Source organism: Rhineura floridana, chromosome 17 (assembly GCF_030035675.1).
Source record: "Rhineura floridana isolate rRhiFlo1 chromosome 17, rRhiFlo1.hap2, whole genome shotgun sequence".
Classification (NCBI taxonomy): domain Eukaryota; kingdom Metazoa; phylum Chordata; class Lepidosauria; order Squamata; family Rhineuridae; genus Rhineura; species Rhineura floridana.
In genome coordinates this window covers 2,044,071-2,063,369 of record NC_084496.1, presented here as the reverse complement: position 1 = coordinate 2,063,369, position 19,299 = coordinate 2,044,071, and the positions used below count along the sequence as shown (strand labels likewise).

The 19,299-nt window shown below is 49.2% G+C and overlaps 1 protein-coding gene across 2 annotated transcripts in view; it reads right to left on the bottom strand.

Moving 5' to 3' along the window:
• The window catches only part of PKD1 (polycystin 1, transient receptor potential channel interacting), a 112,291-nt gene that overhangs the window by 9,865 nt on the left and 83,127 nt on the right, over positions 1–19,299 (bottom strand). For both annotated transcript variants that reach the window (XM_061600036.1, XM_061600037.1), the window contains exons 23-40: positions 18,456–19,055; positions 16,597–16,753; positions 15,649–15,901; positions 14,939–15,134; positions 13,564–13,734; positions 13,027–13,170; positions 10,871–11,081; positions 9,380–9,506; positions 7,794–7,910; positions 7,376–7,425; positions 6,662–6,864; positions 5,746–5,851; positions 4,368–4,486; positions 2,883–3,085; positions 2,580–2,774; positions 1,949–2,088; positions 1,400–1,527; positions 391–565 (exon numbers count right to left, since the gene is read on the bottom strand). In XM_061600036.1, the coding sequence (XP_061456020.1) occupies positions 391–565; positions 1,400–1,527; positions 1,949–2,088; positions 2,580–2,774; positions 2,883–3,085; positions 4,368–4,486; positions 5,746–5,851; positions 6,662–6,864; positions 7,376–7,425; positions 7,794–7,910; positions 9,380–9,506; positions 10,871–11,081; positions 13,027–13,170; positions 13,564–13,734; positions 14,939–15,134; positions 15,649–15,901; positions 16,597–16,753; positions 18,456–19,055 (3,295 nt within the window). The remainder of the gene's footprint in view (positions 1–390; positions 566–1,399; positions 1,528–1,948; positions 2,089–2,579; positions 2,775–2,882; positions 3,086–4,367; positions 4,487–5,745; positions 5,852–6,661; positions 6,865–7,375; positions 7,426–7,793; positions 7,911–9,379; positions 9,507–10,870; positions 11,082–13,026; positions 13,171–13,563; positions 13,735–14,938; positions 15,135–15,648; positions 15,902–16,596; positions 16,754–18,455; positions 19,056–19,299) is intronic.

The window sequence follows — 19,299 nt, the reverse complement described above, 5'->3', positions numbered from 1 at the left end:
CGCCCAAGGCTTTAAAAAGACGGCTGATGCAACTGTGCGTGTGAGAGGTCGCATGCTCAAAAAACAACCCAAAACCTGCCTGGTGTTTTGGTACACACATTTTGGGAGGAAAGGGGAAGGAACGCACAGCAGCAGACTTTAAAAGTTCTCAAAATCCAGGCTAACAAAATGGGAGATAATCGGGGCCGTGCTGCTCTGTGACCAGGAGGGAGAGAACTGGGCAACATCCCTAGTTAGGCTGTGGCAGGGTCTGCATCTGCCCTGGGATTCAACAATGTGGGTGGGGGGCTGTTTGCAAAAGAGATGGGGAGCTGGCAGGAAATTGGGAGTAAGGAAATGCTTCTTCCTATGAGTTTTCCAGGGGTGGGGGAGGGACTCGGTGCTTCTTACCCCGGCAGGTCAGGCGGCGAGTAAGCCCATAACTGCTTGAGGCTGCTGTTGGCGCTCTCCCAGCCAACTGTGTAATTGGCGGTGTCGAAGCTGTTGGAACCAACAATGCATTTCTCCCCGGTTGAGGATAGATCGGTTCTGCTAAGGACATGGCGAACAGAACCAGGGCACTCCGCTGAAAAAAACAGCCGGAACACGGCTCTCTGTTGTCATGCAATCACTACACCACTGTTACACATTGCTACGTTCTTATTTCAATGCTCTTGTGATAGCTTTGTTTAGTCGATGACAACGGTAGGGGTCCGGGGAGGCTTGCATGGAGAAAAGTGGTCTGTGATGTATATACCGGTATTGGGCCACATAAGGCTCAGCAGGTTCAAAAATGAACAGGTTGCCAGTGCAGCGGGGCCAGAATTGGTGTTAAAAGTTTGGATGCATAATAGCTAAGGCAAGAACAAAGGGATTGCTTTGATCCTCATTCTGTTGTCAGTAAACTACCATGGCAACCTTGTTAGGGAGTCAGTGCTAGCTGGCAGATTTACACCTAGAAGCTGATACTTCAGAGATGAGACAGCTGACAGAGACATTTGCCAGAGACATGCCAATGCAGTTTATTGCTTTCTTCCTACATACACTGACCTTCTATACACATCCACAAACAGAATCACAAAAGATTCAGAATCCTCTGTTTCCATACTTGTCCCCATCAACAATCTGGCCACCAAATTCTGCCCTAGCTGCAGTTTCTGTACAGTCTTCAAAGGCAGCCCCATGTATAGTGCACTGCAGTAATCTAACCCAGAGGTTACTGAAGGCAGGTCATTCCCATCCAAATAGTGCTGCAGCTGGGCTACCCATCAAAGCTGGTAGAAGGCACTTGGTGCCACAGCAGCCGCTTGCACCCTCCGGTGACAGTCACCAACCCAGGAGTACCCCAAAGCTGAGCACCTGTCCTTCAGGGGCAGTGTGACCCCATCCTGGACCCTCTCAATTAGGATCTTGCACGTACCTTCCTGCAGGCGGATTTGCCGCAGCCGTGGGGACCCCAAGGTGATGCTATAGTTTCCTCGGCCGGACTGGTTATTGTAGAGATACGGCAACAGCCCCTGTGACATCCACACCCAGAAATCATCAGAGCTGTGCAGACGAGGTGGGGAGAGAAAAAGGAAGGAGGAGATTGTTGAGCACAGAGTGGGGACCTCCTCACGCGTCTGCAGAAAGCAACCAAAACAACTGAACTGTTTGGACTTCAGTGCTCTCTTCCTGTGGCAAAGAGGAATTTCTTGGACCGAGCAATGAGCTTCTGTTGCTGCAATTTGACACCGCTTGCACAGGAAGCTGACTTATATAATCAGACCCCTGGTCCATCTCGTCAGCAACACTGAGCCATTTGTCAGGAATGCTTTGATTTGGATTCCTGCATTGAGCAGGGGGTTGGACTCGATGGCCTTGTAGGCCCCTTCCAACCCTACTATTCTGTGATTCTATGTTTCAAAGCATGGTGTGGCAGGCGGGTGGGTGGGCTAGAAACTGCAGTGGCTGGGCTTTGCAGAGGTACCTCTTGATGCGCAGGAACTGCTCGCTGCCCAGTTGCTGCTTGACAGAGCTCTGCAAGAGGAAGGCCCGGCTGTGGTGGGAAGCGTCCCCGTAGTTGGTCAGGAGGGCGGCCAGGAGGAACAGCATGTAGACGAGGAAGTTCTAACAGGGGGAGACAGACGGGATTCACTCTCCTACTGGGAAGCACTCGCCGCTGCCTCAGCCGGAAAGCCACCCACAGCTGGTGCAAGTCAAGTGGAACCCTCCACCACCACCATCACCACCGCATACACTTTCCAGAGCACGGCCCCTGGGTGCATGGATGCTCCACATGCCAGGGAGCTGTGGGGTGTGCCCTCCTTAGGAACGAGTCAGATCAGTGGTCCGTCTGGCTCAGTATTACCACCACTGACTGGCAGCAGCTCTTCAGGGTTTGCAGGCAGGAGTCTTCCCCAGCCCTGTCTGGAGATGCCATCAGGGACTGAACCTGGGGCCCTCTGCATGCAGAGCAGGAACCAGGTGCTCTGCCACGGAGCTTCCCAAGGGTCCAGTGCCCGTCAGGAGGGCACACAGGGCATGTCCTCCTCCTCCCTGCCCTCAAGTCCCCCTCCTAAAAGGCATCAGACCGCAGACTGGCACCTCCCCCTTTGCACCTTGAGCAGGCTGTGCAGAAGCTTCACTTTTTTGGCTTCTTCCTTGGCTTGGAAAAGGGCAAATCCCTGAGGGGGGCGGACCCTGCCGATCTTCTCCGAAACGTGCTCCACGAACGGGTACTCCACCAGAGTGTCATCCTCCTCAGGGTGCAGGCGCTTGGCCACTAGCGAGAAATAGAGCGCCTCCAGCAGCACCTGGGCACGGCAGCAGGGAAGAGGGGATTGGCCACTTGAGCAACGCAAACAAGTCACCGGTGGACACAGGGAAACATGGACACACAAACGGCTCCCGCCAAAACCTACCTTGAGGGGCTCCCAGAACAAAAAAGAGGAGAGGAAGCTAAAAATCCCTGAGATGAGCCACATGAGGGCCACGCTGGAGGAGAAGCCCACTCCAATCCACACGGAGACACCAAAGCAGATGACCAGGCAGGCGAAGCTGATGGCGTGAGCTAGGTAGGAGCACCAGAAGGGCAGCAGGTGCTTCCGGAGAGCATGGTCCACAACTGCGGGAAATATAATAATAATGATGATGATGATGATGAACGTGGGCAATAGGAATGGTGGACAGGCATTGATTTGTCTTATTCAGTCTGTTTCTACAAGGCAGGGAGTGGAGCTATAAGCTTCACAAGGCAGCACCTCTACTATTCTTAAGGACTAGAAACTGAAAAAAGATGGCGAGATTTGAAAGGGTCTGAACTCCATACACAATTTCTTGTCCTTTTCCCAGGATCTGACCCTGGGGCTGGAACAGAACCTGGTAAGTAACACAGGGTCTGGGTGCACGCCCTCACAAAACCTCAGGGTGGAGGCTGCAGACACACACACACCAATACAGTAGGGCCCCGCTTTAAGGTGTTCCGCTGATGTGGCGGCTTTCGTTTTTAATTTAAAAGCTATTTTTTTCTCTTTTGTGACATTTTGCACCGTTTTTGCATCATTTTTGCACGACGCAGCCCATTAAAGTCAATGGGGTTCCGCTTTATGGCATTTTCCGCTTTACGGCAGGGGTCCGGAACAGAACCCGTCGTATAAGAGGGGCCCTACTGTACATCCATGTCCTTGGGATTAAGGGGGTTAGTAATGTGGCTCTAGGCATAAAATGGGGTGTGTGAGAGAGACAGAGAGAGGAATAGAGAAGGCCTTGCAGCTCAGGCTGAATGGGACATGCAGGATGCATAAGATAACAAGATACTCGGATTTAGAAGGAATCCTGTCGCAAGAGAGTGGAAGGGAAGTTGGCTCACTCTCCTTGAGGTCGAAGGTGGTCTTGGCCTGACTCTGGGGAGGGGAGGTGATATGGTGGGTCTATTGGTGCAAACAAACGTACAAAAAGGTCCAATTTTTCTTGACAAAGGACAATTTGAGAAGGGACAAAGTTAAGAAAGAATGATCCAAATTGGGTTACAGGCACAATCATAAATATTTAATAAAAATGAAGCAAAACAAGCACAGCAGCTAGCAATTAAGCGCTCCTGTGTCCTAATGAGGCACGTTTAAAAATGAGTGCTCCTGGAACAGGCTGGCCGGACACATTTCCACCTTTGGGTCTTCCCCGAGGGCCAAGCAAGCAAAATCCAATGGCTTTAGTACAGAAATTCTTAACTGGAACAAAAATCAGGCTTGTTCAAATACAGTATTCTACCAGTCAGCATTAGTAAAGGTGCCAATGCAGAAATCCAAATGAGATTTATTTTCAAACTATACAAAGCCATGAGCTCTAGGGGTTAATGCATTTCCCCCCTCCCACTTCCAGGCTGGTCACAAAGTGGCAGAGCAGCCCACCTGTCCGCGTAGATTTGGCCGAGCGATTCAGTTCCCTGCTGAGGGGGGCCGCATTCTGCCCTTTCTCGTTCAGCTTCTGCAACATGATCGCCTCCGTCTTGTCCGCAAGCATGCTGGACCTGCCAGGGAAAAATCAGGGGCCTCAAATACTTCCTGCTTTTTGCTGCTCCCCAAAACTCCATTGGGGCGGGGGCGGGGTGGGGGCCAGCACAACTTTTTCCTGAAAGCAAGGCCCCATCTACACTACGCATTTTTAAAAAGTGTCCTACTGCTTTGAACAGTCGTGGCTTCCACCAGAGAATCCTGTCGCTTGATCAGGGTGCTGAGAGTGGTTACGAGACCCCGATTCCCCCCACAGAGTCACAATCCCCACAGTTCCTTGGGAAGGAGGACTGACTGTTAAACTACTCTAGGAATGGTAGCTCTGTGAGGGGAAGAGGGTGTCAAGAATAGCTAACTTTGGTCAAGCTGAAATGGGTCAACCAGAGAGAATTCTGGGAGTCTGTGGATCCCTGAGACACCCTACTGGGGGAGATCCGCAACTCAGTATCAGACAGACAATTTGCAACCTTGCAAGAAGATGCAACTGATCCTTAGCTGTTATCCCTTACCGGCTTCCTGAGATCAGAAGTCAGGAAGAGGGGGTGTTTTGGATCAGGACCCCTGGGTGATGCTGTCTAGCCCCCTTATCTTCAAAGGCGTGGATCACGGCAGGGGCGGAATAGAGCGGTTTGCCCCCCCCTCCTTGTTGACCGTCTCCCAACACTCTCAGCACCCTTAAGAAACTACAGTTCCCAGGATTCTTCAGGGGAAAGCCATAAGTTGTATGGCACTGCTTTAAATGTATAGGGCGGATGGGGCCCAATGTGGCAGCCTTGGTGCCCTCCATATGTTTCGGGCTACAACTCCCCATCAGCCCCAGACAGCTGCTGTAAGCAAAGCAATTTCCTGTCCATGCAGGGGTCACAACGTTGCTGCTGGTGGTGTTATGTGGGCTTCTGTTGTAATATAGCCAGCTTGCTTAAATCATCTAGAGCAGCCTTCCCCAACCTGGTGCCCTCCAGATGTTTTGGCCAACAACTCCCATCAGCCTCAGCCAGGATGGCTGTAGGACGCTGGGGCTGGGGCGAGTCCAAAACATCTGGAGGGCACTTGGTTGGTGAAGGCTGGCATATGGCCAACTGTGCTCATCCTGTTCACAGCAGACGGAGCAAACCACTGGATGCAACCCCCCCACAGAGAAATCTTCAGCGAAAACCTGCACAGCCTTTGCCCAGGTTTGCTTTTCTCACGCACATGCAGACGGCCAACTTTGTCTTAAAGTTGCAAAGGCCTGCGTCGTGCACCACCCCAGCCCCCTCCATCGCGGGAGACTTACAGCCCTGAGAGGAGGTCAGTTTCAACCCTGGGGTAGGGCCCCATTTCCTGAGGGTGAGGGATGCCGCCGGCTCCATCTGCGAGAATTTGCCGGATCAGGTCTTCGTCTACAAATGGGGGAAAAAGCAACAGGCTGGGATTGCATCTGGGTTAAGTGTGCCTGTAGCGGCTGTTGTGAGGGGCAAGTGTGTTACTCTGCAAATCTTTGCAAAACAGGCATACAAAAATGCTGTTTCTCCTCTGTCCATCTCTAAGGGCTTTTCTTCGCCCTGTAGTGCAAGTTGCTGTACTGTCTGTGGTGGGCAGGAATGCCCTAGAAAGGGGGAATGTGCCCCCCTCACTCACACTCACTCACATACACACTCCCTTCAGGAGCACCAGTATATAATTCTCTTCCTTCCTCACTTTAGCTCTTCAATATAAACAGTCCTGGGGTTAACAGGGCCGGCCCTCCCATTGGGCAGAGTGAGGCAGCTGCCTCAAGCAGCAGATGCCAGAGGGCGGCAGCACCCCTCCTCTCCCCCCATTCTGCTGGGATCCCCTAATCCATCCTATGCGCACCTCCTAAGCTAGCCTGGTGCCCCCCCGGAATGGTCTAGGGTGCCGTCCTGTCATAGTGTTGAAATACGATTCAACTGCTGCTCCAGCCAGATCCTCCATCTCAGGCAGAAAGTCTCTTGATCCAGCCCTGACTATTAAGGGCATCCGTTAAACCCCAGAAGGGGAATCCGTGGCCCTTCAGGTGTCCAGCAGCCGCAGCATGGCCCAACGGTCAGGAACGACAGAAGCTGTAGTCCAGCAACATCCGAAGGGTCCCGGGTTCAACGGAAGTGAATGTTTGCTGCAGAGAAAGCTCTGCGAATCCTAGCGGCACGATTCATTTAGATTTGGCCTGTGTTCTCCTGCCCGCCTCTTACCTGAAGCGGAGAAGTGTCTGGCTTGAGCCTGTGGGAAGCCGAGCGAGAAGTTGTCCTCCTCGGCAGGCAACGGAGCCTCGAGGCCAAGATGGCGGCTGGTCCTCCCCCTCTTCAGCTTCTGGATCGTGTTGCCCATGATGGAGGGATCACTGAGCAGGTCAGGCCAGTTGAGGAGGGCCTCGCTGGACTGCCACCGGATCAGGCTGAGACCAAACAAATGAGAACCCCCGAAGGAGGGACAAGGAATGCTTTTCCAGGGCTCTTCAGCCTTTCGCCACACAAATTAGCTCCTTGAGTTCAAGGGGAAGGAACGTGGCCTGGCAATAGAGCATCTCCCTTGGATGCAGAAGGTCCCAAGTTCAATCCCCAGCTGGGAAAGACTCCCCCTCCAAAATCCCAGAGAGCCGCTGCCAGTCAGTGCAGACAATACTGAGCTGGCGGACCAACAGTTTGACTCAATGCACGGCAGCGTGTTGCTATGTCTTAAGGCAAAGGTTGCAGCTCAGTTGTAGAGCACCCGCCTTGCATGCAGAAGGTCCCAGGCTGCTGCTATTATTATTATTATAATTATAATTATTATACTCTGTATAAGGCAGCTTCTGGGGCTCCCATGAGTTGAACGCATTTGTCTGAATGTCTTCTCTGCCATGCTCATGACCTTGGGGGTGGGCTAGGGAAATGAACCACAAAAGGAAGCCAATTGCAAACACTTGCCTTTTTGAATCATCCAGGAACAAATCTGTTTTGGTTTGCTCAGAAAAAGCCTGGAGGAAGAAAAAAAATAGTGTTCAGTGTTTAGCCAGGCTTGGTGCCGCCCTCTGGATTCTGGGGGCAGCCATGGGAGCCCTTTGGGCTGCTTTGTGAGCGGTGCAGCCCTCTTAGAGACAGCCATTGCGAAGACTGTGCACCAGACACCAACCACTCGGTCACAAGTGGCTGGGCGTGCAGCCCTCCAGATCTTGCTGGGCTGCAAACTCTCATCAGCCCCAGCCAGCAAGACCAATGGTCACAGGTGATGGGCGTCGCAATTCAGCATCATCCAGAGGGCCAGAGGTTCCAAGGCCAGGCAGAGGTTCAGTACCCCTTTGGAAACTGCACCACCACCAGCACACTGTCACTTGCCGCTCCTCACCTCCGCTTGAAGCCCAGGGAATGTGAGGAAGGCACTCTCCATAAGTGACGAGTCCAGGTAGTTGTCGATCTCTAAGGACTGCTGGTCTGAATGGACCAGGGACTGACTGATGGACACCTAGAAGAGGGAAGGATGCTTGAGACACAGGAGGACATTTTCGTTTTGGCTGGGACCACTGGAGTCATTACAGGAGGGAGGATCAAAGAGTTGCACATCAGATTCACATGGCCACCCCAGCTTTTGGGGAGGGGAAGCCTACAGTCACCGTGCAAGGAAAATGGAAGGCAGGCAGCTGCCAACAGGCCTCAATCTCTCTCTGTTTAAAAATTGGCTCCTGAGGGTGGTGGGGATTATAGCTGACGGGGGCCATGCGTTTCAGGCAGAAATGCGCTCACACTTCCAGAACCGGAAACATCCACTTGCCTAATAGCTTTCTTATTCAGGGGGCCCATTCATTGTCACATTCAGTGCCGCCCTGGGCTCCGACTGGGAGAAAGGGCGGGATATAAATCTAATAAATAAATAAATTTGAGCTTCTAGAAGTCGATCAACGAATGACATTTGGAGACTGTGACCTACTCTGTGACAGCTACAGTCATCGTAGCTAAAGTAGTCTTCTGCTACCTGGGTGCCCTCCAAACATTTTGGACTACTGCACCTGCATGGCATGCAGCATGTCCCAGGTTCAGTCTGTACCATCTCTAGGTAGGGCTGGGTGATTTGCAGCCAACTGGTAAGGCTTTCTGACTCCCCATTGTTAACAAGAGCAACAACAAGCTGTCCTTTCCCACCTAAATTAGTCTGTGAACGATTTAGGAGAAAGGCTGTGGCTCAGTGGCAGAGCACCTGACCTGCTTGCAGAAGGTCGTGGATTCAATCCCTGGGTTGGGAAAGACCCCCGTCTGAGACCCTGGAGAGCTGCTGCCAGTCAGTGCAGACAGTATTGAGCTAGATGGACCAGCAGTCATCTGATTCGGTAGAAAGAGGTTTCCTTGCTCTGCAGTTACCAGTTTTAGTCAGATTGTGTTTTCCCCCATATTTGGCTACTTGCTTCCTTGATGGGTGGAATACAAGCCTGGCAATTCTTCGTTTTACAGAAGAAATTGTGAAAATCTTTTGTTTGCATACATTTATGTTTTTTGTTATGTAAATGAGTTATTTATCTACAAACGTATTTCGATACCACCATATCATAAAACACCAAAGCAGCGTACAATGTCAAAACAGAAAACACCATTTTAAAGATAAAAATACAGATGATCATCAAGGTAACTGGCTAATCAAAAACAAAAATTTAAAGGGCTGCAAAGGCCTGTCGGCATAAAATAGGTCTTCGAGAGACTCCTGAAAGTCGGAAGTGAGGATGCCTGCCGTATCTCTGCCAGAAGAGCATTCCGCAGCGTGGGACCAGCGACACTAAATGCCCAGCTTTCTAGCTGAAGGCAGCTCGGTCTCTGTAACACAGGGGACAATGGAGCGCTCCTCCGGACAATCTCGGTAATCGGGCTGGGATACAACGCCACTCCTTTCAGCTCCGGGCCTTACGCAGAAGCAGGCTCCCTTCCACCCCACACCCGTGCTGTTACCTTGCTGCGTGCCATCCGGAAGAGGAAGAGGAGGGCCAGATACACAGGATAGACAACCAAACTGGACACCAATCCGACGACGGCCGTCTCGCCACTAATGGGGATCAAGGTGGAAATGGCCACGGTGCTAGGAAAAAAGAGGAGAGAGCTGGCAGGACGCTATTTGTGCCATATCGAGGTTCAGACTAGAGCCGGGATGGAGAACCTGCAGCCCTCCAGCGGTCAGCAGGGCCAATGGTCAGGGATGATGGCACCTGGAGTCCAGCAACCTCTGGAGGGTCCCTGGACTAGACGGAGCTCACATGAATCAGCTCATTTCCATTTTTAAATGTATTATTACATTTGCCTTTCCTCCAAGGAGTTCTGCCTCCACCACCAGAGGTGGTTTGCCTCTCTATACCAGTTGCAGGGAATGGCAGGTGGGGAGAGTGCTGTGGCATTCCGGTTCCCATTTGGTATTTAATGAGTATTTCATGTGTACATGCCACGGACCAGCTGAATGAAGCTCGCAAACCATGGACTGGGAAACTTTGGGGTAAGGGTGGGCTCAAATTTCGCAAAATTCAAATTTGACACCAAATTTCCTATTTATTCGCTTTTTTCTGTCCTTGCGAATTGGGTTTTTTTACTAGGGCTTTTCCGTGGCTGAAGCGGATATTATTTTTAAAAATTGCTTCAAAAAATCTACATGAATTGATATTTCCCACAAAATATTGATATTAATATTGATATTTCCCTCAAAATATCAGTATCAATATTGATATTTTGAACATATCCATTTTTTTAAAAATCTATTAAAAACAATATTTCAAAAATATCAATATTAATATCGATATTTTTGCAGGGGGAAAAAACCCAAATCAGTATTTATTGCAAATAGTGAGCACTGATCACTTACACAGCAGTACCAGAAGGAAGTTCGACAGAGCGAAAATCAAACAGGCACCAAAATGCGGATCCCAACTCTGGGGTAGTCAATACTGAGCTAAATGGACTGTTGATCTGACTCAGTACAAGGCTTTGTCTGTATGTTCCTAAGCCCATAAACAAGACATGAGGAAAGCCCTGTCATGATATCTCCCCCTTTGACATTCCTTCTGGGGGTTGCTGGGCCACCCCAACCTGTCGTTCCATCTTCCATCTTTGGAAAGAAGCTCCTTCCAAATGACTGTTCTGGATCAGATTTTTATGTAGCGATTTTCCAAAAGGATGTATTTTTCAAAAAAGAAATCCGCCTCCAAAATATTGATATTAAGAATGAGAGTTGTCTCAGTATTTCATTTATTGATATTTCCTTTCAAAGTATTGATATTAATATCATTATTTTTGGCAAGGAGAAAATAAAAGCAGTGGCCAGTGGACAAAGAAGATTATACCGTCCTGTTGGGTCAACGGAATGCTTTTGAACCAGCACCGGCCAACGGATCCCATCCCTAGTGTTGACACATGTGGCCCTCTTGGGCTAGGGGAGGGGACCAGCGCCTTTCACACCTGAAGCTGATGTCTCCCACAAGGCCGTACCACACGGCATTGGCGCAGAGGAAGAGGAAGATGAGGAGGCAGCAGCAGGCGGCCCTCTGGACACGGGTGAAGCGGCTGCGAGGGGGACGGTCCCACAGGGACAGCCAGATGTGCTTCTCAAAGAAACCTCGCTGCAATTCCCCAACAAAGATCCGGAAGAAGCTCCTCAGGTCTGCCTCGCCTGTGCAGAAGGCATTTGGGGCAGGGGGGGGGAAGGGTCAGTCAAAAGGCCCATGTCTACATTTTCACCCCTACAGAGGGGGATGCCCTCTCAATCCCCCTCCCCATTTCAACCTCCAAAGCTTGACAGGGGTGCAAGGAGGGTCGCACCTGAGTCTGCCACATTTTTCAATTTTTATTTTGTTTACCAACATGTATGTACCGCCTGATCAACAAAAACCTCTAAGCGGTTTACATAAAACACAGTATAAAATATTCTTAAGAAAAATACTGATAAAAATCAAACTTCAAGAACAATTGGATGGCTACGTACACACCATACATTTCAAGCACATTTCAAGCGCATTACCCCCCCCCCAAGAATCCTGGAAAGGCAGTTTGTTAAGGGTGGTGGGAATTATAGCTCTGCGAGGGGTAAACTACAATTCCCAGGATTCTTTTGGGGGAAACAATGTCTTTTAAATATATGGTAAAAAATGTAAAAATTACCCAAATGTAAGTAAAATCAGCAGTTTCAAAACAAATATACATAATGAATTTACATGTTAAAATAATGGGTTGTAGCAACTAGTCTTTACTCAAGAGTAGACCCGCTGGAATTAATAAATCCTAAGTGAGTCATGCCCACTAATTTCAATGGGCTTACTCTAAGCACAGGATACTTTATCCCAGTCTGCGTCTCTACTGTTTAACTGTTTCATGTGTGAAACTGTTTTTAAATGTTTGAATTTTCTTATATATGAAACTGTTCTTCATTCTTTTTATACTTTTCTTGTTTTAACTGTTTTTATTTGTTTTATAATTGAGTATTTTCTTTGTGTAACCCATCCTGGGACCTTATGGTAAAGGGCAGGTAAGAGACCAAATTAAATAAATAAATAAAATAAAAATGGAGTTTCTAGGTTAGCCTTCCTCAACCTGATGCTCTCCAGATGTTTTGGACTACAACTCTCATCAGCCCCAGCCAGCAGAGCCGTGCTGGCTGGGGCTGATGGGAGTTATAGTCTAAAATGGCCGTCTTGGCTGGGGCTGATGGGAGTTATAGTCTAAAATGGCCGTCTTGGCTGGGGCTGATGGGAGTTATAGTCTAAAATGGCCGTCTTGGCTGGGGCTGATGGGAGTTATAGTCTAAAATGGCCGTGCTGGCTGGGGCTGATGGGAGTTATAGTCTAAAATGGCCGTCTTGGCTGGGGCTGATGGGAGTTATAGTCTAAAATGGCCGTCTTGGCTGGGGCTGATGGGAGTTATAGTCTAAAATGGCCGTGCTGGCTGGGGCTGATGGGAGTTATAGTCTAAAATGGCCGTCTTGGCTGGGGCTGATGGGAGTTATAGTCTAAAATGGCCGTGCTGGCTGGGGCTGATGGGAGTTATAGTCTAAAATGGCCGTCTTGGCTGGGGCTGATGGGAGTTATAGTCTAAAATGGCCGTGCTGGCTGGGGCTGATGGGAGTTATAGTCTAAAATGGCCGTCTTGGCTGGGGCTGATGGGAGTTATAGTCTAAAATGGCCGTCTTGGCTGGGGCTGATGGGAGTTATAGTCTAAAATGGCCGTCTTGGCTGGGGCTGATGGGAGTTATAGTCTAAAATGGCCGTGCTGGCTGGGGCTGATGGGAGTTATAGTCTAAAATGGCCGTCTTGGCTGGGGCTGATGGGAGTTATAGTCTAAAATGGCCGTGCTGGCTGGGGCTGATGGGAGTTATAGTCTAAAATGGCCGTCTTGGCTGGGGCTGATGGGAGTTATAGTCTAAAATGGCCGTCTTGGCTGGGGCTGATGGGAGTTATAGTCTAAAATGGCCGTCTTGGCTGGGGCTGATGGGAGTTATAGTCTAAAATGGCCGTCTTGGCTGGGGCTGATGGGAGTTGCAGTCCAAAACCTCTGGAGGACCACAGCTTTGAGAAGGCTTTTTCAGGCAACCTTTGTGCTTGATGTGCTTCCCTCCCGCTCACCGGCAGCAAAGACTTCCTTCTCCACTAGGCCGTCATTCTCCTCACTTTCCACGGACAGCCAGTCGTTCACCAGGAAGTGGTAGCTCTTACAGGTCTGCAAGTCTCTGACAATGACGTGTTGCAAGTACCACGATGGATTTAGCCCTAAAGCCAGGGAAAGAGAAGCACAGCTTTAGGGCATCTTCTTTTTCATCTGTTTTGATCCCAAAACACAACCACTCGAATTCTCCCACTCATCTTAAGGTAGCCATATTTGAACAAAGAAACAGAGCTTGGAAAAGTTACTTTTCCAAGCTCTGCAAAGAAATATCTAAAGGAGACTACAGGGTGAAACTGCTGAGCTGCAATTCATCAAAGAGTTCAGCTCTGTTCACTACTTGGGTCTCAAAGAGTACCGGATCCTGCTTTGTTTACTAGGCCACAAACTTTGAACGTACATCTGAGCCACTACGCTGTTGACTCAGGCATTAGCTCTCCCTGCACAAAGTCAGCCCAGAAACAACTTTGGATGCAGAGGCCGCATCTGCTCATGCGTACCTTTATTGTCGTGCCAGATACGGATTTTCCACACACTTCCGAGGCTCCGTTCTGTGGCGATCTGAAAGATGTCAAGGCTGTTGCGGTGAAAGGCGTTTTCCCCATCCAAGTGCCTGTGCCCAGATTTGCTGTCCATTCCGTACAGAGTGATCCCCACGTGGGCCGTCGTCCCTGGAAGGAAGGAGTGTAAATTAAGTAAGAGAAGTGGAATGGCTTTGTCCCATGTAGTGCAGAGAAGCGAAAGCTGAAACTGGACCTCTTGAGCACCCTTCAACCCTGCCACCCCACCTCTGACTCTGGGGGTAACCTGGGGCAAATGGCCCCCTCTCTCTACACCTCAACTTTGCATTGTAAAAAGGGGAGGAAGAGTTTGGATGCAGGGGGGGAGAAAAATTTGTTTGCTTTGCATTAATTTGCATTTCCCAATACAATAACCAAACTGAAATGCAAGAGACCTGTGAGAATTGCGCTACCCCCAATTTTGCGACACACACATACCTGTTTTGTTTAACATCTAGCCTAAGTAAGAAGATTGCTGGGGATCTTGAAAGCTCGCTCACAACTTTGTGGCATTTTGGACGGTCTTACAATATATATTATTACTTATTAAACTTGATAGTCGCTTGTTGCACAAAAAGGTTTCCAAGCAACTTAAAACATATTTAAAACATAACCATTTGTAAAGACATATTAGACTACGAGCACGTTTACAGAAAAACATATTTGCACAAAAACACATGCAGTTCATAAAAACTACACAACACCAAAAAGGGATTATTCCCCATCCTATCTCTCTCTCTGGCTGATGTGCCAGGGAGGCTGCACAAAGATCTCCATCGCCGCTCAGCAAGTTTTGAAAGGGTTACTTTGCATTCTGCTCAATGCAGGAACGCGCTGCTCTGCTGCGCTCTTCCACCACACCCAAGGATCGCGTTACGGCAACCTTGGGAGGAGCAGCTGATGAGGTTGGATGGATCCAGGCTCCATTTCCTCTCCAAACAGGAGTGGCTCTGATATTCATTCACTCGCCAGGATTTTGGTGGGAGAGGCGATGTTTGTCCTGGATGTTCTCTCCACGGAGTGGCTAGAAATGTTTAAGCCAGGCTCCTCTTTGCTCTGTTAACAGCTGCCAAAGGCATTCAGTTCTGCCTAGCCCACTTTAGTGACCCATTTGATCGGTGGTATGCGGTTTAAGCAGAGCAGCCTTCGCCCAGTTGGTGCAATCATCACCATCTTAAAAAAGGCCTGGAGAGCACCAGATTTCTGAAGGCTAGAGATGCTTTTGGCTGCCCTGGGAGGAAGGGCAGGAAAGAATTCGTCATCATTGTCATCGGCGACATTTCTTTGTGAGCGCCAAGACATCACAGCTACTCACCTGACCCCTTGCCCCAGCCCGTTTTCACCAGCACCTCGTACTTGTACAGCCCGTTCTTCCCACAGAAAGGGATCACCCCCACTCGGTTGATATCGAGCAGGTCCAGTTTGTGCACAATCACAGCAGCCACCGCGTACGTCACCAAGCAGATGGCACAAGTCAGCAGAACAATGTAGTTGAGATCCGGGCCTGGAGGCTGAGCAAAAGAAAACAGGCATTGAAAGATAGTTACACTTTCCCTGAGATATTTTTCTTAAAAAGGTACTATGTATTTTGCAAAGTTTTTTTTCTGTTCGCTGTGCATTTGATCACCTCTTAAGATATCGTAACAAAATCTTGCATGATGGTTCCTCAGATTAAGAAGCAGGTTTTTGTCTATTTGGATACAATTGGATGCAATTTTGAATCAAGATGGTGCATTGCACTTTGCAAAATTGCACTGATTTTTACCCAACTTCGCATGATGGTTCCTGAGATCAAGAAGTGGGTTTTTGCCTACGTTTGGATATAAACTGGACACCGTTTTGAATGAAGATGGCAGACTGAACCTTTCAAGACCGCACTTAATTTTTGGTTCCTTAGAATTCCCAAGTAACAAGGCTGCTATAGTTAAAAATATTTAAAGGCCACCTTTAGGTGTAGAATTCACTCAAGGCAACTCACACAATAAAAAGACAATTCCAATGATAATAACCCTTGATTTGACTCACAGGCCGGATGAATTGCACAGAGTGCAATGGGACAAAGAGGCTTGCACCAAAAGCCGTCAGATGCTGGGTTAAGCACACCGCCTTATCGGGGGTGGCCCCCTCCAAGGGAGCCATGCCTTCTGTCTTCCAGCGAGCCTCTTGTTTGTTGAAATATTGGCACAGGGAGCTGTACAGACCCAGGGTGACTTCCACGGGAGACCAGGCAAAGTGGTTGGTTATGTTCAAGTAATACTCCCTTGTAGTGTTGTTGGTACTAAATGAAAGAAAGAGACAGACAATAAGGAAAGGGCAAGATGGGACAGTGGGGGGCACACTTGCCATGGGCTTGCAAGGAGGCTAAAATCCTCAGCTTGGTTCCTCATCCAGCCGCAAATTCCCACTCAGCGCAAGCGAATTGCAGCAGTTGCATCGATCCATCCAGGGGGGCAATTTAAGTGGACACATAACACCCATCTGCCTCCCTCCACTGGGCTAGCTTCCTCCTGACCCCACACCACAGAGAGACGAGACCTGGAGGTGGGAATGAAGTCCTCAAGGGAGGAATAGGATCCTTGTTTTGGATGCAACCACTCCCAAAAACAAGGGCAGGCAGGACATTGCCTCCTGGACAGCTCTTGAGAAACTAACTCCTAATATGCGATGGAGGCTAGCTAGCTCAAAGACCACCTGCGCTCGTAGCAATCTGCCTGTACCTTAAGATGCAATTCAGAGGCCCTCCTGAGATGCCCACTTGTGAAAGCCATGAGGTTGGCAGGTGCACGGAACAGGGCCTCTTCACTGCTGGCACCAGGGTAGCCACCTCCCTCACTGCCCACTCGTCCCCATCCCCCACCCCCAGTGATGGTTTTATCCCCAAGAGCTAACGGGCTGGAGGAACCACATCAAGCTCTTTCCCTGCTTGGGAGCTCTGTCCAGGCTCTGCTGTTTACCCACAGAGGATTCACTTACTCAGGGGAGATGAAGAAAGTGTAGCGCCGGTGGTCCCCCCCAGGCATCCGAGTCATATCCTCCAGGCGAATCTCCTTGGAGGCCGTGCAGTTGTGCTCAGGCAAGTGGAAGAGACAGACAGCAATGAATGGCTCTTGTTCGCTGGACATGTAACGGTCTGGCCAGCAGAACAGGGAGGAGAGAGAGGCATTCAGGAAGGCAATCAGAGTGAGGAGCCAGGAGGGCTACTGCAGCAAAAGAGCTCATCTTCACAGAGTTTTTATACTGGGAGGATATGTAAGTTGAGCAGATAATGTGCCGAACAACTGCCCAGGCCTCTTGGAGGATACCCACATAATCTGTCCATGAAGAGGGCATTGTACACATTTCCTGGTCACATGCATAATCCCCAACAGGTATTGGGGAATGTGCACGTTGATTGAATTTTGTACTTTCTCTGAGGAACATGCAGGTCAGTACGCATAGTCTCCAAGAAATAGGAAGCCTGGTGAATGTGCACAGTGGCCAGTTGTTATGCACATTAACCACTCCACTTAACAAATACATAGGAACACTTTTGAACTGAAGGCTAAGGGTGCTTCCAGACAGCTGCTTATTGTGGGATGGATGCTCCTCATGCATGCAGCGTTCTTGCCGCACCCACATTATTTTTATTCATTTACAAACTGCGTGCCCTCAGAAAAAGCACAGGGTGATGCGCATCAAAAGTATGAACACAATAAAACAGTGCTAAAAAGAAATGTTTTGAAAAGCAGCAGATCAACGAGAAGAGAAATACATATGTTGATGAGGACTCTTATTTATCTAACTGTGAAAGCCTGGCAAATACAAAACGTTGCCATTGCATCTGAAACCCAACAGTGTAGAAAACCCATGAAGTCGTTCCTCCCCCCCCCCCTTTTTAATCTGGAATTACCCTTTCTGGGGAAAACCAATAACTTAAAAAAAAAAAACTGTTGCCAGCAACCCATTTTTGATATCTGAACAACCCATTAAGCTCCTATTTGGAAATACCCAAAGCTGAGCTGTATGAAATAAAGTTCCAGCAGGGCATCAGAAATTCTTCCTCTCCCCATAGCACAATTTGGGGATGCAGCCCATTTTGCAGGGCTGTTAAAAGATTATGGTGATCACCTGCACCCAGAGCACTTTGAACTCTGAAAAGTGCTATTCAAATGGCTTTGTATGATTTATCATGGTTAAGATTGCAACATTCGCATTGATTAACTGGTTAGATCTGTTGTTGTTATGTGCCTTCAAATTAATTTCGACTTCTGGTGACCCTATGAATCAGTGACCTCCAATAGCATCTGTCATGAACCATCCTGTTCAGAGCTCGGAAGATCAGGTCTGTGGCTTCCTTTATGGAATCAATCCATCTCTTGTTTGGTTTTCCTCTTTTTCTACCCCCTTCTGTTTTTCCCAGCATTATTGTCTTTTCTAGTGGTTAGATCAGCCTCCCTCAATTTGGTTGCCCATTTTGGACTACAGGGCTGGCTGGGGTTGATGAGAGTTGTAGCCGAAAATATCTGGTGGGCACCAACTTGGTAAAGGTTGATCACTCTGTAGTACAGATCACTATTCAGTAAAGATCCAGTTCAGCATAATTGATAAAAAGGTTTAATTTGATCTAGAGACACCTGGGTTCTGATCTCAGTCAGCCAGGAAGTTTTCTCTCCTGGCCTAATCTACCTCATAGGGTTGTTGTGAAGATATACAGAGGTAATCCCTCCCAACTACCTCCATGTACACCGGCCTAAGCTCACTAAAGGAACAACAGGAGTGAAAAGGTAGAACACACTGTTAAAATACTGTGTCCCCTTAACAGTTCCACAACCCCCATGAAAACCCAGACCTACCGTTTACGACGCTGAATGTGACCTGGAAATACACCCCTGCTTCCATATTGCTGTTCTCCATTGTGACCACTACAGTCCCTGAACTCCTTCCCTCAATCACAATGGTCTCCACTGTGATGTTCTTCTCTCCGGGGTCCACGACCATCACGGCGATGGCCTTCTCGGGCTCCAGGCTCCCAACCGGAATCTCCGCCCCATTGCTGTTCTGGAATTCCATAGAAGCCACCTCCGAGGAGATGGTGTAGTTGGTGATGTAGCCAAAAGGAAAAGGGTTGTAGTCCACCCGGATCATGACTTGGACAATGTCTGTCAGGTCGGAGAAGGTGTCATTGAAAGCTGGGGGGATGGAGAACTGGCAGTCGGGGTGGTCCTCGTAGCAGAGGAGCCCAAAAGGGTCAGCCCGTTTGCCCTTGGCGGTGATATTGCTTCCAGCCAGCTCCAGGGGCTCCTCGTTGAGGACTCGAGACTTCATCAGGATGCGCATCAGGTCAGTGGACAGGGCGTACGCATCGGAAGCCACCTGCACATGGTTCTGGCCGCTGCCCAGTTCTGGTGGCCCAGACTCCTGGGAAACGGTGTTGACGAGGTGGATCAAGTCCCCTGCAAACGAGCCAGGAAAGATCAGTGATGTGCAATCCTCAGGAGGTCTACAAGTTTAATCAGTTAAACCATGCGAAGCTGATGCTCTATCCCTGAGTGAGGATCCTTCTTGGAAGCTGCCATTTACTGAGGACTCATCTACATGGTGGATTTCTGTGTGTTTGGTGCTACTCACATCTCCTTTTAATCCACATAATTTACATGATGTTACTGGCAAACAGAAGATATCACGCAGTGTTCCCCC